This window comes from Tursiops truncatus, chromosome 21, assembly GCF_011762595.2.
Source record: "Tursiops truncatus isolate mTurTru1 chromosome 21, mTurTru1.mat.Y, whole genome shotgun sequence".
In the NCBI taxonomy this organism is placed as follows: domain Eukaryota; kingdom Metazoa; phylum Chordata; class Mammalia; order Artiodactyla; family Delphinidae; genus Tursiops; species Tursiops truncatus.
Window position 1 is genome coordinate 20,796,359 of NC_047054.1, and position 20,699 is coordinate 20,817,057.

Below are 20,699 nucleotides of genomic sequence, written 5' to 3' on the forward strand. Positions count from 1 at the left end.
TAAAACAGGCAAAGAAACTGGCCTCTTGCGAGTTTGCAGAGGGGTGAGACAAAATAAACACAATAAACGTTTTGGAAGAAGAAAAAATAAAGCAGGAAAGGGGGCATGGGGTGTGTGAGATCAGTAAGGCTGGATCAGTTAGCCGGAGGTAGATGGGGTGACAGAAGGGGTAGAGGAAGGAGCTGGGATGGGTGGGCCGTCGTTAGACCTCTGGCTCTCACCTGTGAAGTGGGGACTCTTTGGTGCTGCCCAGACAGGGTCCCTTGGGACTTAAATACAGGGATCTCAGAAGAGCCCTTAGGAAACCAGTTCATTCCTAAGTAGAGGATCATCTGACATCATGCCCTCAACTGTGAATTACCTTTCCCTTTGGCTTCCAGCTTCGGGGCAGGAACCTGTGCCTTTGATTGTCCCTGAGCACAGCTGGCAGCACAGACGGTGGATGTTCAATAAATAAATATTGAGTTAAGGGGGGAAATGAAGGGTGATTGGCTTCACGTAAATGTGTGGCTGTACTAGAATGTATCCGAAGGTGGATTGGGGTCAGCTCCTGTGAGGCCAAATGGCCTAGAAACTGAATTAGTATTGACCGGTCTTCCAAAAGCTTCCTAACTGGTTTCTTTCAGAATAGGCACAGCAAATGTTTAGAATTTTTTTAGGCTTCTGAGGGTAGGAATGTTGCTAGTGGCTAGTCATAATCTTTGCTGTGATTAGATAACAGAAGAGTTTAATAAATATTAATATATATGTTGTGCTATCTGACTTAGCCCAACCAGGAATTCACTTTACGTAGGTAACTCCCGATAACCAGTCTTGGACAGTGTATGTGTTGAACATTTATTTTTATTTATTGCAAAGAGACAGGGGTTTAAGTTGTAGTCTTCTAAGTCTGTCTTTGAAGAAAGGGAAATTTTAATGGGTTCTTTTCCTTCAAACAAATGTATGTGTGCTTCCAATGTGGAAAAAGTAGTCTTTCAGGATATACAAATGAATTAAGAAGCTTCTGGTATTTGCACCTCACCATACGAGGAGGGTGGGGGAGAGGGGTTGATGGGGTGCAGAGGGGGAATTTGTTTGCGGCAGGAGAGAGAAGAGATAAGAACTTGAAGTGTTAAGAGAGCATATGCATCCTGCGAACCCCAAGGAATTCAGGAAGACGGGAGCAGAGCTTGCATTTGGAGACCTTCCAGGAGCGGAATGGCTGGGCAGAGGCCGAGTTAAGACGGCTGTGGGTCTGCTGAGGAGTCGGGACTGTATTGTATGTGAAAGGCAGTGGAGAGTCATGGAAGAATTCTAAGCAGAGGAGTGACGTGATGAATTATGTATTTCATACAAATCAATCCAGGGCTCAGGAACCCTTTGGACTAGGATACATTTCTTGGGGGCAGGGGTTATCAGAGAGTTCAGTTGGAAGGCTGTTAGGATAATTGGGGAAGAAAGAGTCTGGGATAAAGGCATGCAAAGAAATGTTGTCTGGTTCAGTGGTTCCCAATCCTGGCTACCTTTACATTTACTTAGGAGCTGTTTAAAAAAGATGTTGTTTGGGCCCTCCCTAGATGGAGAAAATCAGAATACCTGGGAGTGGATAGTGGTGGGTGGTTTTAGAAAGCTCCCCAAGGTGATGCCTACTAGGATCCAAGGCTCAGAGCCACTGAGATCAAGTGTCTGAGGCTGTGGTTTGCTTCTCTGCCCTGTGAAACCCTGTGCCCGGGGAGGTTAAGCTGTTGGTGCCCAGCTGTACGGCAGTCCTGTAAAATTGGCCACCTTAACGGAGGCGAGAGAACTGATCATTTGAAGTAATTACTCCTCCATTTGAAGGAATTTTTGTGACCAGGGCAGGCATCTTGGTTTAGATCAGAAAGCACTGCCTGCCTTAACACAGCTGATGTGCTTCTCCATGGCTGTAAGAACATCAACATTTCCATGGATCTTTGCCTGCAAGTCTGCCATAGTTGGGGGAATCCAAGGAATCTAGAAAATGTTTGAATTTTCTTACATTCCTCCAATTCCTTAGAATTTTATTTAAGAGGTAAAGTCCACGGAGCATTTGCCTTGAGCCCTGATTTCAGGAGCACATTGCAAAGAAGGCAGGAAGCAAGCACGCGGGTTCGCACTGTGAAGGTAGAGGAAAGGGAAGATGGAAGTAATCACATCCTGCTTCGACCCGATTACCATTGCTCAGCCGCTAAGATCAGCGAGTTCAGCGGAATGATGACGGTGTTGGGGAATTTCTGTTTAACTTACTGTTGAGAGGTAAGGGGAAGATAGGGTCATCCCATCATGCCAGGAAGCATGCAAATATGGCCTAATGGTTCCCAAGCCTTACACCAAAGGTGTCCTGAACCTCATTCATCTAATACAACTAATTATTAAAGGTGGCGCCAATAAAAATTTCCTGTTTCCTCCTTCACACATTTGTCTGTTGTTTGCTAAGAGAAAACCCAAGTCTAAAAGTGTCCTTGTGTTTCCACTGTGTTTCCAGTTTCTGATGGCGCCTCTGCCTGGTGGGGAATGTTTTTTAAAAATCGTGCTGATAGTTTTTCATTCGACCACTGAAGGAAAAGTCACACCCTGAGAACTGGTTAGAGGCCTCCAAAAACAGGCATGGGGAGTTAAAGTGACAGCAGTAATGCGATGTTTACCTGGTTTTGTTTAATATTTTACATGTTGTTCACTGTTGCATATGTTTTCAGGAAAATCCGGTGTTGCTCATGTCTGCAAGCCTTAGCTCTCCTGTTCACTAGGGCATTTGAATGGAAAGGAAGCTTGTTTTCGAGGAGAGCTGGTTGTTTCTCCACTTGTTTCTCCATCTGCATATCTTAGGGATGATATTCCCAACCCATGTGGGATGATATTTGCAACCCACGTGTTAGGATCAGTATGAGGAGTCAAGGAATTCATATGCCTTAAGTACTTAAACTGGGCCTTGTGCACAGTCAGCGCTCAAGAAAAGTTAGCCATTGACAGAATTGTCAGGAGGCATCTGGGAAGACTTCCTAGAGGAGGTGGCGCTTGGACTAGGCCTTGAAGGATAATGAGGGGATAGGAGAGAACTTCCAGCCAGGGATGTGTGGGGAGATGAGGAAGGGCCAGGTTTACTTTGGCTGGGGTATGGAGGGAGTACAGGGAGCTGAACGATTCATTTGGATGCCACATGGAGAACCTTGGAAACCTAGGGAGATATTTAGACTGATTTTCTAAGCAGTGGAGCTCCAGGGAAGTTTCTGCAGGAGAGACAAGATCAAAACTGTAATGCAGGAAGTTTGATGAGGCAGGGTTGGTGGCTGGAGTCTCAGAGAGGAGAGAATTGGAAACTTGGAGTTTCAGTTAGGATAAGAGTCAAAGTTGTGGCCTGGATCCAGGGAACTAGAAGGGGTAAATCCCTACCTGACCTGGATGTAGACATAGGTTCATTTCATGTTAAATAAAATGGAAATACTGATTTTTTTAAAAATCAGTACTTAGATCGTTATCATTTTCACTTGGTAACTGGAAAGGGGTGGGAGTGAAGTCAGTAACTGTCTCATTTATTAAAAAATCAGTGACAGTTGGGCTTCCCTGGTGGCGCAGTGGTTGAGAGTCCGCCTGCCGACGCAGGGGACATGGGTTCGTGCCCCGGTCCGGGAGGATCCCACGTGGCATGGAGTGGCTGGGCCCGTGAGCCATGGCTGCTGAGCCTGCGCGTCCGGAGCCTGTGCTGCGCAACGGGGGAGACCACAACAGTGAGAGGCCCGCGTACCACAAAAAAAAAAAAAAAAAAAAAATCAGTGACAGCTTTTTACAATTTTTACAATTTTCTAATTCTGATTTCTATAGAAACAGTGGGTTTAAGTTCTCATTTATTATTATGCAGCCTAAGTTTTCATGAATGGACTTTGTTAAATGTACAGGCTTGTCTGTTTCCCATGGTTTCATATCTAAAAGAAAGACATTCTCATCTATTTTAGGGAAAGGAAAAGGCAGGTAAAATTACTAGTCTCTGTAGTTCTTGGAAGTGCTGCTTTTTAGCCATTGTAGACCTTTCATTAAATTATCTGCTGAAGAAGCAAACCTTGGCCTGTTCACATCATTTCTTTCTAACCAAGTGGCCCTAAGAAGAGTGGCTGTTTGAACACAGCTTTTTTGATCGATTTTGGTCATTTGGGGGCATTTCTTTTTGTAGTGGTGGAAAATGAATAAGGATGACAACACAGCAGTAGGCATTTATGTGTTCCTGAAGTTACGTGGGGCCTTAAGTGAGTAATATATGTGAAAACACTTTGTGATTTGTAAAGTATTATATAAATTTAAAGGTTTTTTAGAAAAATAATACCTTATATCTTTCGTGCCTCTTGGCATGAAGCCATTTTAATAAGAAATCAGGAACGTTCTCTAAGTAGGTGCTGATACTGGCTGGAGAATTGTGTCCAGTTAAGGTGTGTGTGTGTGTCTGTGTGTCTGTGTGTCTGTGTGTGTGTGTGTGTGTGTGTGTGTGTGCACATGCGCATGTGCACTGATCTGTTGTCATATCTGAGTATGACACACAGAAAGGGTGTCCACAGAAAGGGTGGACGTTGAGAATTTCTGGCTACTCACCACTTATTAAGTAAAATATTTAGAAAGCGAATACATTTACTTTTTAGCAATCTGTTGTTCGATGTCTAACAATGTATTCGGTGGAAATAACCTACAGATAGTCAGAAGAAGTGAGATATTTAAAATATTTTTAAAAAACAAAACACTTAGCTTTTTTTCCTTTCCATATCTATCTTTGAGCGAGGGCCACGGGAATAGAGAAAAAAGTAGTTTCCACATCCTTTAAAATAAAATGTTGAGCTTTTATATGTTTTTCCAGCAATATAGTTCTCTGGAAAATGTTTATTTTATGATTTCATATAAATCTTCATTAATTCCTTTCTGAAACAAGGTATGGTTATAAATACATGAAAAAATGTTAGCGCAGGTAATTCACATTGGACAATGCTATGATTTAGTACAAACATCGAGATTCTTACACATTCATGTCACTCTATCCTTCTTCCCCGAATTCAGTCCTGAATCTTGTGTTTTATGATGCTACTTTCATCGCCACACTGAAAAGATTCATGAAAGTAACAAACCTTGCCGTGTCATCTATTGCTTCTCTGCTGCCGTAATTGTTTCTGTTTGGGTATTAACTAGCTCATCAGAAGGTAGCAGCAGGCTTTTATCTTTGGCATGTCGGTTCAATCAGGACATTCCTACTTGCTTTAATGAATTTGAGTGTTCTTAATTCTTTTTTCTTTAAAGACCCAAGGAACTCATAAAATAATAGTTTAAAAAATGCTCTGAAACTATAAAGTTACTAGACAAAAGTGGTATATACATACTTCTCCGTGATGGACTGTCAACCTCCTATCTGCCTCAGAGGAGAGATGCATAATGAAGATTTGAATCTGGAATAAATTAAGCAATGTTGAGACATTTATAAATGAGTGAATAGCCTTACATACCTTAAGTACTCTAATGGTCTGAGGAAGGTGGGAAGAGGGTTGAAAGAATATTCTTTGTGCAAACTGAGAAACTAATGACTGTGCCGACCTCCTCTGTGCTAACGGGATTGTGAATAAGTGCTTGAGTGAATTTGAACGCAGGTGTGTTAGTTGCTCTTGGCCTTTCTGTTTATCAATAGTATCTACAAGATGTTAACCACGGGGAAGTAGAAGCTTTATTAGGCATCTCAGCCTGCCAAGATTGTGGGGTTTATTGACTTAGTGCCCTCCAGGGCCCCTGACTGCCCAGGCCTCCCTTACTGCCTGATGCACCCGAAGGCACACCTTCACAGCCCCTGGGCAGTTACACGCATCCCACTGGGTGGCAGAAGCTCAGTCCCTTTGGTCAACTTAGTGCTCTTCCAGGGTGTCAGATGTACTTGGTGGCCTTTTATTGATGTGAAAAGTAAAGCAAGTTAGTCCATCTAGGCCTAAAATTAATAATTATTTAACCCTTCTTCAACTTTCTCATTAAGCCCTATTTTTTTAATCATTTATAACCAGAACACAGAAGCAGCACAGAGTAACTTACTGCTGGGACTCCATTTTTGTTTTTTGTTTTTAAAGGGAAGATGGATAATTACATATATTTTTTAAAGTCTGAAAAGATGCACAAAAATCGAAACCATTTGAATAAATGGATTTTCTTTTTCGCTTTTTGCTTATCCTTTTTCAACAGATGTCGTCTTTTGCTTATATAACAAAACCAGAGTTTATTAAGGAAGAAGAAGTACGCTGAGTTACACATGACTAACATGTTTGTCTGTCCTCTGTTCTATTCTAGAAATTGAAGCCAAAGAAGCTTGTGATTGGCTACGGGCGGCAGGATTCCCCCAGTACGCCCAGTTGTATGAAGGTGAGCCGGGAATGCCATTCTTTTTTAATGGGCAAAATCATATCCTTGGTTCATGATTATAATTTTTTTATAAGCTTTGCACTTTTTTTAAAAGTTTTATTTTTAAATTTTTGGCTGCACTGGGTCTTCGTTGCTGTGCGCAGGCTTTCTCTAGTTGTGGCGAGCGGGGACTACTCTTCATTGCGGTGCACAGGCTTCTCATTGCGGTGGCTTCTCTTGTTGTGGAGCACAGGCTCTAGGCGAGTGGGCTTCAGTAGTTGCAGCACGTGGGCTCAGTAGTTATGACACACGGGCTTAGTTGCTCCGCGGCATGTGGAATCTTCTTGGACCAGGGCTCAGACCCGTGTTCCCTGCGTTGGCAGGCGGATTTTTAACCGCTGTGCCACCAGGGAAGTCCCTCATGATTATTATTGATCTATGATTTATTTTCAGACATTTTATTATTTACTTAAATATTTCATTAAGGAACGGTGTGGCAACCACCCAAAACAGCTAGGACCTTGATAATAACACACCCACCTGTCTCCCATCCCTCTGCCACCCCCTAGCCACAGTAACCATCATTCTGAAACCTTGGTTTATCATTTCCTTGCTTTCCTTTTATATAGCTTTATTGCATTTCCCTAAAATAAATATTTTTATAAAGTTGTTTATCTTTATAAAAAGGGTATCATGCTCTATGTAATCTTGTACGATTTAATTTTTTCATTTATTATTGTTAAGGTTCTTCCATACTGTGTGTCCTCATAGTTCATCACCTTTGACTGCTGTGTAATACTCCATTGTGTGGATATGCCACAGTTTATCACATCCACACTGATTGGTGGGCATTTTGGGGGTTTTTTGTTTTGCTTTTATAAACTGTACTGTTGGGAATATTCTTGCACTCTTTCAGTACACGTGAAATAATTTATCTTGCATGTATGCCTAAGAGTAGCATTACTGGGTGATAGAGATGTATGTTCAACTTTATAATGCAAGTTTTTCAAAAGTTCCTGTACCAACTTTCACTCCTCCCTGTAATATATAAAGATCCTGTCTATCCACATGCTCTCAACCCTTGATATTGTCAGACTTTAATTTTTGCCAATCAAATGGATATAAAATGATATCTTACGGATTTTGACTGCCATTTTCCTGATTTTTAATGATAAGGCACATTTCTTTGTGTCATTTGGCCATACATGTTTGCTCTTCTGTGAAATATCTGTTGCCCATTTTTCCCCTGAGTTGATTGTGCTTTTTTTGATGATTTATAAGAGCTCTTTATTCTAAATACTAAGGCTTTGTTGGTCATGTGTCATAGATATCTTTCTCCGCTTTGTCATTAGGCTTTTCACTTTCCATAGATTTCCATTTGATGATTATTATTTCTCCTATGTTATTCGATTTTTTAATTAAGAAAAATGGACTTTTTTTTTAAATCAAGACCTAGGCTGACTTTTCACTAGTTCTTCGTTTTCTCGTTAGCGCTCTGGGCATCGCTCAGATGCTGAGGCTGAGGACGATGCGCGTGTTGAGTCTCGCTCATGCCCTGAGCCTCAGGCTGCCCAGGGTGCAAGGTGAGGGGAAGAGGCTGTTTATTTAAAAGGGAGGCTTATTGTTTTCTATATGAAATCATTAAAAAAAAAGCTACAGTTGTGAACTCGTGAGCTCTATTTTATGGGTGATTTGCAAGCCAAGGTTGGGTGGATAGTGAAGTGACTCCTACCTTGAGAATAAATGACTTCTAAGGCCTCTTCCAACTTGAGCATTCTTTGTTTCCTTAACTCTACCGAGACGACAGCACCTGGTGTCTCTCATTCATCCATCCCTCCATCTATCCATTCATCCATTCATCCCTCCAGCCATCCAGCCATCCATTCAGCTAATCAACAAGCCAGTATTAATTCTGCACCAACAGGGATACCCACCACTGTGGTAGACGCTTCATATTTTATAGAAATAAAACAGTTCATACCTCAAAGAAATTGCCAAAAATCTCAAAAAGCAAGCGTAATATTGGTTAATTTACATTTAAAGAATACATCTTTTTTATTATCACTTAAGAGGAAGGAGATGCTGGGAGACATTTAGCCATGATGTGACAAAACTGCTGAAAGATCCAGGTTAAATGATGTCTCTTCAGTCTTTTCACCAGGGATGTTCAGCTCTTCTCACGATAAATAGTGATTTTAAAACGTGTCTTTTGCTCTTCCGTCCTTCTAGGATGACAACAAGCAGGCTGCTTCCTGTAGCAATGGCAGTGGGCTCTCAATTGGAGCTGGTGGTCACCAGCATCCTTCTTTAACACACGAGCAAAACGCCATGAACCCGTACTAAGAACGGACACAGGTTTTCAGCTTGGAAATGCTAGCGTGGTCGGCAGGGATATAGAGGGGGTGGGGGTGCTCCCCGGAAGCAAACTGGGGCGAGACCACAGAGGTCGTTTTACTTCCCTGGCTCACTCGGCTTGTTTAATTCCTTACCTCGTTTATAATGCCTGCCCTTCCTCATTGTAGCCCAGACTGAACGTAAGATATTTCTCCATGAAGATGGGTTTAAAATTATTTTATAGTTAGACTATGTAGAATATCTTACTCTTCCTCCATTTCAGAGAATATCTCCAATTCCTTTTTATTTTTTTCTTTCGTCTTTCTTTTTTTTTTTAAGGTGTTTGGTTAACCTGCATGTTTATTATGGTGGAGTTGCTTATCCTTCCTTTGGGAGAAGTTTTGACCTGTTGCCGTTTACAGCATCTCTGTCTCTCAGTAGAGCTTTGGTGGCGGTGGGGTGCGGATCAGCATTCTATTGGATTTTCAGTTCACAGCTCTACTGGAGATAAGGAAGGATAATTACATTTGCAGTGGTAGTAACATGCTGTCCTTTTGTTCTTGTGTTTTGAAATTAAATTTCCTTCAATTATGTCAAGTTTTGGTGTTGATTTGCTGCCAAGAAGCCCTTTCTTGTGATGTGTATGTTTGCTAAGATCCAGTTCCGGTCTGTGTCTTACATCTTTCCAAATCCTAAAATGCAGACTGTATTTTCACAAGTTACATTTTGGGGTCCCTTGACATTATAAGTCTTTTGAAGCATAAACCTACTTTTGAAGTTATACTGTACATTGTTCTGAGCATTTATAATCTCTCCCCTTCATCCTACCCCTGTGTGCAGGGTGGGTACACACACACCACAGGCCATCCCACTCATTCCTTGATTCCTGTTTACCTTTATTTCGGTCCTTGACAATATAAACATCCTGCCCTTAAACCCAAGCTGAAAGATTAAATCCTAACCTGAAGAACTCTGAGAAATACTGAAAAAAAAAAAAGATGTAATTATTTCACTCTTCTCTTGAATTTAGTCCCTACCTATCCTAGAATTTTTTTTTTTTTAAACAGAATTTTAAAGTTAATTTGGATCAGGAAAGTGAAATACAGCTCTGGGTACACTGAGTTAGGAATTGCTAAAATAACAGAGTTGCTTTCTCAGATGCATGTAACAGGCATGTGAACTTTACGATTTACATTTATTAAGGATTAAAAATATATTTTTTAATATCAGCTCTGTTCTTTAATACTTAGAGTGCAGGTTATCTGTTCAAAGTGAAATACAGTTGCCAGAACCTTCAAACAGCTTTACAGTCTGGCTTGCTTGTATTTACTAATAGTTCACGTTCACTTTAAGTCTTCTCTTCTATTGCCACTATAGTGGTGCCACTAATCATTTGCCTGAGAGACTCGGTCTATAAGGTAATGAAGAGATAAATCCTGTGATACTGAATTTTATGAATTTCTTCATAAATCTTTAGGCTCTAGCTACTTCATTGGTCTGCCTGTCTTACCATTCAGAGAACAGGATCACTAATCTAATGCTAGCCTTCAGAAAAAAGAATAGACCAAATACTCATTATGTTAGTTTCCAACATTATTTAAAAAAAAAAAAAAAAAGGTACTCATAAGTGTAGTCTCTGGAATATAGATGACCAAGAATAAGGAGCTCCATACCATCCTGTAAAACCAATGATCCTAAGTTAGAACCATAAAAACGTAAGGAACAGTGATGTGCTCCCTAGTCAACCCCAGAAGTAGAACATTGTTAGCTACTTGCATCTCCCAAACTACCAACAGCCATGTCTGTTTCAGTATGCAGCATTAGCCATTTGGGGGGCCAAAGCGAGTTTTGGGTTCTGTTAATCCTGGTGTCCTGCAGTGCTCTTATTTTGCCTATTCCTGACCCACAGAGTTGCATAGCAGGACTCTCCCTCATGATATTTTATAAGCGTTTTACTAGGAAGGCCCATTATTTACCGTAAGTGCTTGGAACACCAAAGAGGGATAACTTGCTTTTATCTAGTGGCAATTCCAGAGCTGTTGCAAATTTCCGCAGAGGGGCTGCTGGTCTTCTTCCTCCCTGCTCTTCCTGGAGTGTATTTATCAACAAGGGACAGAGAAGGGAATTCTTTCATGGAGTTGACTTTTCCCCCCTTTTTGCTTTTCGATTTTAATAGAACTTACGTGTTCTTAGAGTAGTGAACTCTTCCAAGGATGAAAGGATTTGGGATTCTATTGTTCTACAGCTGCTTTAGAGCTGGCCTTTTGTTTTAGTGGGAGTTATATAAACTCCTGGAAAGCCATATGGAAGTGCTAGTATTTGTTTAAAAATAGCACATCCTTAATTCTCATTAGCTTTTGATGTCATGCAAATGGTTGGATTCCATTGACAACTACCATAGTTCTCTAGATCTTTCCTTGGCCCGGTTCTCTGTGGCCTCTTCCCTGATCAAATGTGAGCAAAGACACACATGGGAGGGAAAAAACAGCCACATTACCGTGAACATCCTTCTGGTATTCATTCTGGTTTAAATTATAATTTTCATGGCAGAGGTCTGTTGCCTGCTGATGTGTTTAAAGGTGGAACAGTGTTTGGAACCACTTATCTTTGACAACAGACAGTCTGAGTCTGCAGACCACTGTATTCCAAGCTCCTTTAGGACACTGATGAAATTGTCTTAAGCTGCTTTACATACCCACAGCACTTGATAGGGAGTGAAGTGTCCTGCAAACAGTAAGTATTCAATAAATTACCTTGTTTTCTTCCCTCTGCTAAACTGGGCTGGATTGGCAAGAGCTTGGGTGCTCAATAAACGTATTTGTTTTTATTTTTCTTATAGATCTCCTGTTCCCCATTGATATTTCCTTGGTCAAGAGAGAGCATGATTTTTTGGACAGAGATGCTATTGAGGCTTTGTGCAGGTAAAAGGAAATACTTTGAGTGTTTTCTTTCTCTTTTCTTCTTTTTAAAGAACATAGTACTTATCACTGATGAGACTGCTTTTGTTCTAAATATGTCAAGGTTTTGATCCGTAAATGGATATAGTGATTTACTTCATTATAAATCATAGGCCTTTTGATTAGAATAAATAACTTCCTGTCGTTTAGTATTGCCATTCAAATAGCACTGTCCTGGAATGTGCTCATACGACTGCTAGAGCAGACAATGTCCAGGAAGTTTGGAAACTTGGAATAGGGGGGTTAAGGCAGTGCAGTTGACTGTGCAGTCCCAGCCAGGTACCCTCGCCAACTCAGAGCCGCTGTTGTATTGAATGGAAATGACGCTCAGAGGGACAGATGGAAGTAGGGGCTGTGGCAGACTAGAGGCAGGAGGGCCGTTGCTTGAATTCCAGGAAAGCATTTCCGCAACTCCTCAGCTTCCCCAGGCACACCGTCCTAACAGTAGGGTTAACTAAGGCTGTAAAGTAACTCAGCACAGCCTTTAACATAAAGTAGACAGGCAGCAAAGGAGCATTGATGGGAAATGTGAACAAAACTGTTCAGAAACCCATGTTCGTGGTGCTGGTGGATCTTCAGGCGGAGGAGCAGCTCGCAGGGTTTAACGAAATGGAAGTAATAAAACACGCAGCAGAAAATGACAGGACACTGATACTCCTCTCTGACTCTTCGTGACATATTATTCATTTTAAGTTAATCATCCTTTGAATTTTTCTCAAAGCCTATAAACCATCAAAGCTGAACTCTGGAGAAAAAAAATTATACACGGACAAAATTCACTTGTCGATTTGATCGTAAAATTAAAACAATTTTCTTTTAATTTCAATATTAATTTTAACTTGGAAAAACATCATTAAGGTTGAATGGCACCCGGGATTTATTTCCCCTTTATAGGCAAAGAATGCAGTTGTAGCTTTGTGAAAGTACTATTTTTGCCTCTCTTATGTAATACAGTGTTTTCTGAAGCACTTAAGTTAAGCAGGGTTTTAGGGGAAGATAGGTAGGATGTTTAAAATGGAGTAATAGACTAGTTCTCCTGGCTTAAGAAAGAAAAAAATGTCACATTAACCACAGAAATACTGTCACTTTTCAAATCCAATGGAATGATTGCTTAGAAATGTCCAGGGTTTGTACACTTTTTCTGGAAGAAACTTAATTCCAACTCCCCACCCCACTCCCTAGAGTGTAATATCATAGCTATGTCATCTGGAATGAAAAAATTTCACCAACACAGTTTAGGAGAGAAAGAGTCTGCATCTGGAATATAAACTACTCCAGACATTTTTGAAATGTTTGAATGCTTAGCTGTGGAGCAGAATTAATTTCTTTTCAGTTCATCATGGGTGATAATGCATAGAGATGACATCACTCCTAAGATGTAACCTAGGAAATATTTACTAGGTTACTGCGTCAGATCATGCATTTCACACATTTCAGGCTACTTAGTGAGCGTGCCCTCTGAACAGCAGCCACAGCTTAGGAATTCCTGGGTCATAAAAATATCACTGCAGCATTGCAGCCCAAAGGATCGTGATTAGATTCTTGAATTTCTTTTTCTTTTTTTTAAATATCAGTTTGAAACGTAGTTACCCTCTTCTGGGGATAAGGGCATCCTCCGTACTTTGTGATTCACACTGGCTACACTGGCTCTTAACGCCATCAGAGAAGCTGCCTCCCTTTAAAAGGAGTAAATCTATACTCTTAGATCTTTTGCGAAAAGAAGAGCCTGAAAACAACTAGACCTTGATCTCTTTGGATTCTGCAAGTGTATTCTGATTCGGCTTCAGTTTCTCTCATGTGTAGAATTAATATCTCATAGGTTAAATGTAAGAAGGAAATGCAGTGATGGATGTCAAGTGCTTTAAAAATTATTAGGCCTAAAACCGACACCCAGAGTTGAGTATGTGGAGAAAGGCTTGAGGTTGGGGTCAGAATTCACAGGAACAGTCATCAGCTTGTTTGTAATGGAAAACCCAAGGTCTCTTGTCCACGTGTTCGCATAAATAGACTTCTCATGGCAAATGATTTTCCTTCGAGAGGGCTAAACAAATGTTCTGAAGAAAAAGGTGGGGACAGGCATCTTCCTTGAAAATGCACTACAGGTCCTGAGCTGTCAGCAGAGTAGTTGAGGATACTTGTTTAACTGATGATGTGATATTCATCTCATCTGCTAGACTGGCCTCTTCCATGTACTCTCTCAGCCCGTGAAATTCAAAGGGCCAGCAAATCTTGAATCTACAGTGTTGTTTGAAATTTTGCCTTGTCATTTGTCAAGTTTTTTTCTAGACGGACGGACTTTTTTGTAGACCTCCATCTTTTGCCTTGTTGAAATATTTTGAGCAGTTGATTTTAAATATATACGGTAATTAGTTACAAAAACGCAGCTGAAAAGTTTTACCTTAATAAAATATTATTAAATATTTAATATTTTTACTTTAAGTAAAACATTTTTAGATTTGTTTTGAACGAAATAATTGTTACATGGTTTCTCTTTCCTGCCGCCCCCCTACCCCAGCCCCCCCCCCACACACACGGATGGAGTACTCCCATGTACACACTAGTATACACTCCCATGTTCTGCTTAATGATTATTATAAACATTCATGTACTTATAACTTTTGCAGATCTTAAAGCTCTTTTGGTCAAAAATCTGGTAGGAGCTGATCTCTTAAAATAGTCTACTTAGAGCAGAAAACTTGTAGCTTAATGTTTTCTTGAGAATGTTAATGATACTGTCTTCAATAGTTTGTAATGACCAAAAGTTGTAAGTATGCAACCACTAGATTTTTGGGGTATAGATTGCTAACCAGCATTCTTACACACACACTTGTAAGGGATAAACGTACTTGTTTCCTTGGAGAGATTGCCTTTTGTCCCAATCTTGCTAGCTTTGCTGTATAATCCAACCCTGATGATAAGGCCCAGATTCTGAGAGTATCACATTCAGTATCAATACTGGAGGAGTAATTCGCTTGTCTTGACGCGTATACAGGTGATAATGCAAACTGTGACCTACTCTTACAATACCTTTTATGAAATATTCTTTCTCTTTATAGCTTCTGAAAAATATCCCATCTCGCTATCTTCCTTTGGGATTACAACTGACTCCTATGAGTACAGCAAAGAATTATGCAAATAAGGTGATAATCATGTAATGACAAATAGATATCCGTAGTATCATCTCCAGTCTGCACTTTATTGTAAAACAGCCCTTGAAGTGCCTAAGCTCTGTGAAACAGCTGGCCGCGTAGTAGATTTCAACTACGTTACTGTTTTGGTCCTATTAAAAGAAAAGCAATTGCATTATTGCCAAGAGAGGATTGGAACGATTTTTATTTGTCAGGTCTACTTGGGAAATCATTCCTTTTTCCTTTCTCACTTCTCTTCTGCTTTCCCTGTTTTCACTTGGAATACTTGAGGCCCAGATCCCTGCCTGCCATGCTTTTATCAGGGCGCTTGCGGCTCCCTCCAGCAAAGAGCTCTTGAACCTTTGATGGCTCACCCTGTACTCCCTCCCCGCTCAGAGCAGAGTACAAGTTGCCCAGCAGATAAGACTGACACATTCCTGAGGAGCTGAGCCAGTGAGGGCCCTGTGGGGTGGGAAAGGCCAGGGCTTCTGGACAGACAGTGGGAGATACCAGTGCTCTGCCACTCACTGGAGGGAGCCGTACTTAGGATAGAAGCTGCTCCCATGTATCATCATGATTAACATTTATTTTAGAAAGGAATGCAGAAGGTATTGTTTTTGAGGGCCAGAGTCACCATGTTTTAGTCATGTGGCCTTGGACAAGGTTTGTGTCCACTCCAAGCCCCCATTTCCTCATCTATAAAATGAAGATAAATAGTAATATCTCTACCATAGGGTTGTTGTGAGGATCAAGGCGAAATAACACACATGAGGCTTCAGGCGCAATGCCTGACCTAGAACGCGGCCCCGATTCGGCAAGCCAGAACTACTACCTCGTGTCCGTAACGTCTCTAAATCGGTAACACCCCACCACTTTGGAGGTTCCTAGGGGTCAAATGAATCCCACGGAGACCTCGGGGAATAACTTCTGGGCTTCAGTCTCGAAGCGCCATTAGCTGGGCGCTACGGAGAGAAAAAGGTAACACTGACCTTTACAAAAATGACCCCCTTGGCCCTTTCCGTTTGACTCAAGTCTGGAGCTTGTGAAGCAAGTCCCTCCCCCACCCCTACAGGCATCCACGCCTAGTAAACTGGGTTATAAACACCCCTCAACCATTACAACCCAAATGATGTCAAGTGGGTATTTGATTAACAGGTCTGATTAATGAAACCCAGACCTAAGACTAGCTGTGACCCTCCCGATTCTTTAAATCTTAAAAACATTGGAGAACTAAAACACTGTGGGTAGAAGTCATTTAAGTAATGGATGCCCCTTAGAGAGGGACTTTATATCCACTCGTTTTAATGTCTGTGGATTTTTTTTTAGTTATTTTGTTTTCTTTCCCTTTCCATCATGAGAGAGAATTTTCCTGAACATAGGTGCTCTGGGTTATCTTTGTTTATCCTATAAGCAGGCTACCACATAATCTGTGAAATCAAAGGCAGTCTTATCAGCAGGCAAAAATACTTTCTACCCTCCTGCATCCAAGTTGTTAGACAGGCTGCAAGAACAGGATCAGAAAGATAGAGCCTTGAAGAGGACTCATGGTCAGTTTGAGTTTGTGTGAATTAAATGCGCTTGTCCTGTGGAAGTGGAAGAATTGCAGTCTTAGGAAAAATTGGAAAACTGATGGTACCAGACGGCAGATAGGTTAAAGGTCCGTTTGAGGAAGACTAAGCGATGATCATCTGGAAGATGTTAGAAAGAACTGGGGCTTGAAAAGCTGTCCTGCAGACTTTTACGTGCCATTTATTCCTGCACGTGTAAAGGGCTTCTTTTTTTCAGCTATTTCATTACTTACCATTGAGGTGGGTTTTGTTTTGTTTTGTTTAAGTACTTCATTTTCAGTGAAGCTAAATTACTTTCCTCATTTTAAATTATTACTCTTTGGCAGGGGTAAAAAATATTCAGAGTAAAAATGTGACTCCTTTTCCAAAGAAGAATCTGATTCAAGTGCTTATGTTTGAACTCTTAAAGATGTTGACCCTTGAAGCTGAAGTATACAGGTTTTTAAATCAGTCATTTGTGCTGTTGCTGCGGCTGTACCACGCATTATCCTGTCCTGTGTGGGAAGTTGTAAAAAAGAATTGGGTGTTAAAGAGGGCTCACACTTCTATACAGAACTTACTGCATTTTTTAACAGGCTGTCTAAGGTTATTATTTGTCAGAGATTATTTTTATATTTGAATTTTGATTTGAGATAGAATACACTTTATTTACGAGCAACTCTGCTTGGTTCCTTGTTCATGTTTCTTTTTCTGTGAAAGAAGACATCACTGCCTTTTATTTCTTGGCACTGGGTGGAGATACCTAATGACTCAACCTAGGGGTTGTTGAAAGAATAACTGTCCTCATTGAGGGTCGCTTGTTCTGTGAGGAATAAGAGGCACCGGACAGAACCACCACAGTGTACCATTTTACTATAAAATAGTAATATTAAATTTAAATGAGAAAACTTGTGAAACATAAATATTTTTAAACTATTCACTTTTTAAAGAAGTTTCAAGTACTCTTCTATATTATAGATATTAATGGATTCAAAGAAGCTCGATTAAACACGTCAGCTGTTTGGAAAAAATATTTATCCACCCATCAGTGGTTTCCTGTCTCTGCTAATGTTATTTCTTTGCTCTGTAGGCGTCTGAATACTTTAAACAAATGCGCGGTGATGAAGCTGGAAATTAGTCCTCATCGGAAGAGAGTGAGTGTATAACATGGATAGCGTGGTGGGAGGAAAGGGGCAGATCAACAACTGGGTTCTGAATTTTGTGATAGATTTTGTCTCTCAAACTCTTACTTCCGTGGTCCAAAACTATCGACATTTTAAATGTTATAATCCAGTCAGGTTTACCAAAAGCTGTGTGGCCTTATGTAGTGGAAACCAAGAGCTGCGGCCAGCCAGTAAATTGTGTCTTGCCTGCTGTTTTTGATCTGAAAAGATCATCTGTGATTTTTGCCCCATTAGCTCAATGCCTATGACATATTAAACGGATGAGGCTTAAGGAATTCCGGTGGCTTTTGCATTGCCTCCTTCCAGAAATGAAAGCGGAAGTTCTTGGGAACTCTGTCTTCCCATATGTAACAGTAACTGTGTTTTGAAGCCGTAGGGATGGCAGTGAAGGCTGGCTGGTAGGATATGGAAGAATAATAGAGATTTGGAGGGAGAAAAGGAATGAGAGGAGGAAGACGGAGGACAGGAAATCCCACACATTCTAGTGAAATGGTGGCACGTAACTGATTCAGATGGTATTTTCTTCTGCGTATGAAATGTGAGGACGTCTTACGAGATCTTAGGAGAAGAGGTGGGTGTAGTAGTGGGAGTGAGTGTCACAAATTAGAGTAAACAGGAGTAAGTTTGGTCAAAGAACATATTTCTGACTGTTCAGAGTACCCATTTTAATTATCTAACCTACAGCAAGCTGCCTTCTTGGGGGAGTTAAACCTTTTAAACAAATGAGCTGGAACCTCACACCCGCTGAGCTGTGGAGGGGAGCCTGCGAGTCAGCGTTTAATGCTCTCCACTCACTGTCCTGGGAAACTCTGGTCACAGGAGATTCTCCACACCAGTGGGAAGGACATGCTTCACGCTGAACTGTGCCTTTTGATATCCCGCCTCAAGGGCTTTGACGCAGTAGTCTGTCACACGGTAACCCTGAGTCCCACCGGTAAATCAGGCATCAGCAGCGGGGATGTTACTTCGTGTTTGTGAATGTTACGTGCTGTCAGGACTGGGTACTTGTGAAGCCTTGTTAAAAGGCTGGAGCATGTCTGAGGTTGAAACATCACAAGACACTTGTGGCATTAACTCTGGTTCCCGTGTTGGTGGGGGAGGGAACGAAAAGGAACAGGTAAGAGGCTGAGAAGTACCCACTGACCCACTGAAGAGATGGGATGGCTCACCTTGCTTTGTGTCTCCGTTAATCTGTTAGAGGAGATCTTGTGTACTTTTAGGGTAGCTAGAGATTTCGGTGACCCCTCTTCTTAAAGTGTTTGAAAACCACCATTTTAATTGCAAAAGGGAATATAAACACATACTATCAACAGACAGCAAAATTAAAGGCAGACCAGAGGGAGTCCTACCCATTGCTAACTCCAGTTCAAAATATTTTACATGCCTGGAATTTTCACAGATCTCAGAGGTTTCCTCTGTGAGCAATTAAAGAGCAGCCTATAGATCCCAGTGTCTCCATTAAATAACTCCTATTTCGCTTGAAACACATGGTCAGGCTTCTTCCTGTTACATTCTTTACATACATCTTGGTTATTTTTAAAAAATAATAAAATAAAGATGCAAGGGGGAAGTGACACGGCTGGCGTTATGATCAGTCTCCTGGCCCCTGGCCCTTGGCGCACATACTTCCCCCTGCGGCCTGCCAGTCCCAGGGCATGAGCGGTTCTGTTCTGTGTCTGCAGAGTGAGGATTCGGACGAGGATGAGCCTTGCGCGATAAGTGCCAAATGGACTTTCCAGAGGGACAGCAAGAGGTGGTCCCGGCTTGAAGAGTTCGATGTCTTTTCTCCAAAGCAGGACCCCATCCCTGGGTCCCCAGACGATCCCCACCTGAAGAGCGCCCCCAGCCGTGAAAGCGTGCTGACGGACCTCAGCGAGCGCCAGGAGGTGGCTTCTGTCCGCAGCCTCAGCAGCACCAGCAGCCTCGCCACGCAAGCGACCCACCTCGGGGGCGCGGCGACGGCCCGGACTAACTCCGTCACCAGCGTCTGCTCCTCCGGCACCTTCGTAGGCAACGATGACTCTTTCTGCAGCCTGCCCTCTAAGGAACTGTCCAGCTTCAGCTTCAGCGTGAAAGGCCAAGAGAAGAACACCAAGTCCAAGACGCACAGCCTGCTGAAACGCATGGAGAGCCTGAAGCTCAGGGGCTCCCACCACAGCAAGCACAAGGTGCCGTCCAAGCTGGGGCTGATCATCAGCGGGCCCATCCTGCAGGAGGGCGTGGACGAGGAGAAGCTCAAGCAGCTGAACTGCGTGGAGATCTCCGCCCTCAACGGCAACCGCATCAACGTCCCCGCGGTGCGGAAGAGGAGCGTCTCCAACTCCACACAGACGAGCAGCAGCAGCAGCCAGTCCGAGACCAGCAGCAACGTCAGCACGCCCAGTCCCGTCACCAGGACCCGGAGCCTCAGTGCCTGCAACAAGCGAGGAGGCATGTACCTAGAGGGCTTCGATCCGTTCAATCAGTCCACATTCAACAACGTTATGGAACAGAACTTTAAAAACTGCGAGAGCTACCCAGAGGACGCGGTGTTTTACATCCCAGAAGATCACAAGCCTGGCACTTTCCCCAAAGCCCTCTCCAACGGCAACTTCTCTCCCTCAGGGAATAGCAGCTCTGTGAACTGGAGGACTGGAAGCTTCCACGGCCCTGGCCATATCAGCCTGAGGAGGGAAAACAGCAGCGACAGCCCCAAGGAGCTTAAGAGACGCAATTCCTCAAGCTCCATGACCAGCCGCCTGAGTATCTATGACAACGTGCCCGGCTCCATCCTCTATTCCAGTTCCGGTGACCTGGCCGACCTGGAGAACGAGGACATCTTCCCGGAGCTGGACGACATCCTCTACCACGTGAAGGGGATGCAGAGGATAGTCAACCAGTGGTCGGAGAAATTTTCAGACGAGGGAGACTCAGACTCGGCCCTGGACTCGGTCTCTCCATGCCCGTCCTCACCCAAGCAGATACACCTGGACGTCGACAATGACCGAGCCACTCCCAGCGACCTGGACAGCACGGGCAACTCACTGAACGAACCCGAGGAGCCCTCAGACATCCCGGAAAGGAGGGATTCTGGGGTCGGGGCCTCCCTGACTAGGTCCAGCAGGTAAGAGCTTTTCTTCCCTTCTCCACCCAGTTTGAGGAGGAGGCTGCTTCTGCTTGTTGCGTAGGGAGGTGGGAATAAGTCCGACATTCACAGCCACGAAA

The 20,699-nt window shown here is 42.5% G+C and overlaps 1 protein-coding gene across 8 annotated transcripts in view; it reads left to right on the forward strand.

The window, feature by feature from the left end:
* DLC1 (DLC1 Rho GTPase activating protein) overlaps positions 1-20,699 on the forward strand; it is a 402,792-nt gene that overhangs the window by 367,883 nt on the left and 14,210 nt on the right. For 4 of the 8 annotated variants that reach the window (XM_033848777.2, XM_033848776.1, XM_073798640.1 and 1 more), the window contains 4 exons: positions 6,295-6,366; positions 11,519-11,600; positions 17,402-17,465; positions 19,178-20,598. In XM_033848777.2, coding sequence (XP_033704668.1) covers positions 6,295-6,366; positions 11,519-11,600; positions 17,402-17,465; positions 19,178-20,598 — 1,639 coding nt within the window. Of the gene's footprint in view, positions 1-6,294; positions 6,367-8,574; positions 11,413-11,518; positions 11,602-14,692; positions 14,945-17,401; positions 17,466-19,177; positions 20,599-20,699 lie in introns of those variants that run through there. The other 4 variants (XM_073798641.1, XR_012328985.1, XM_073798643.1 and 1 more) reach the window with 4 other exon arrangements.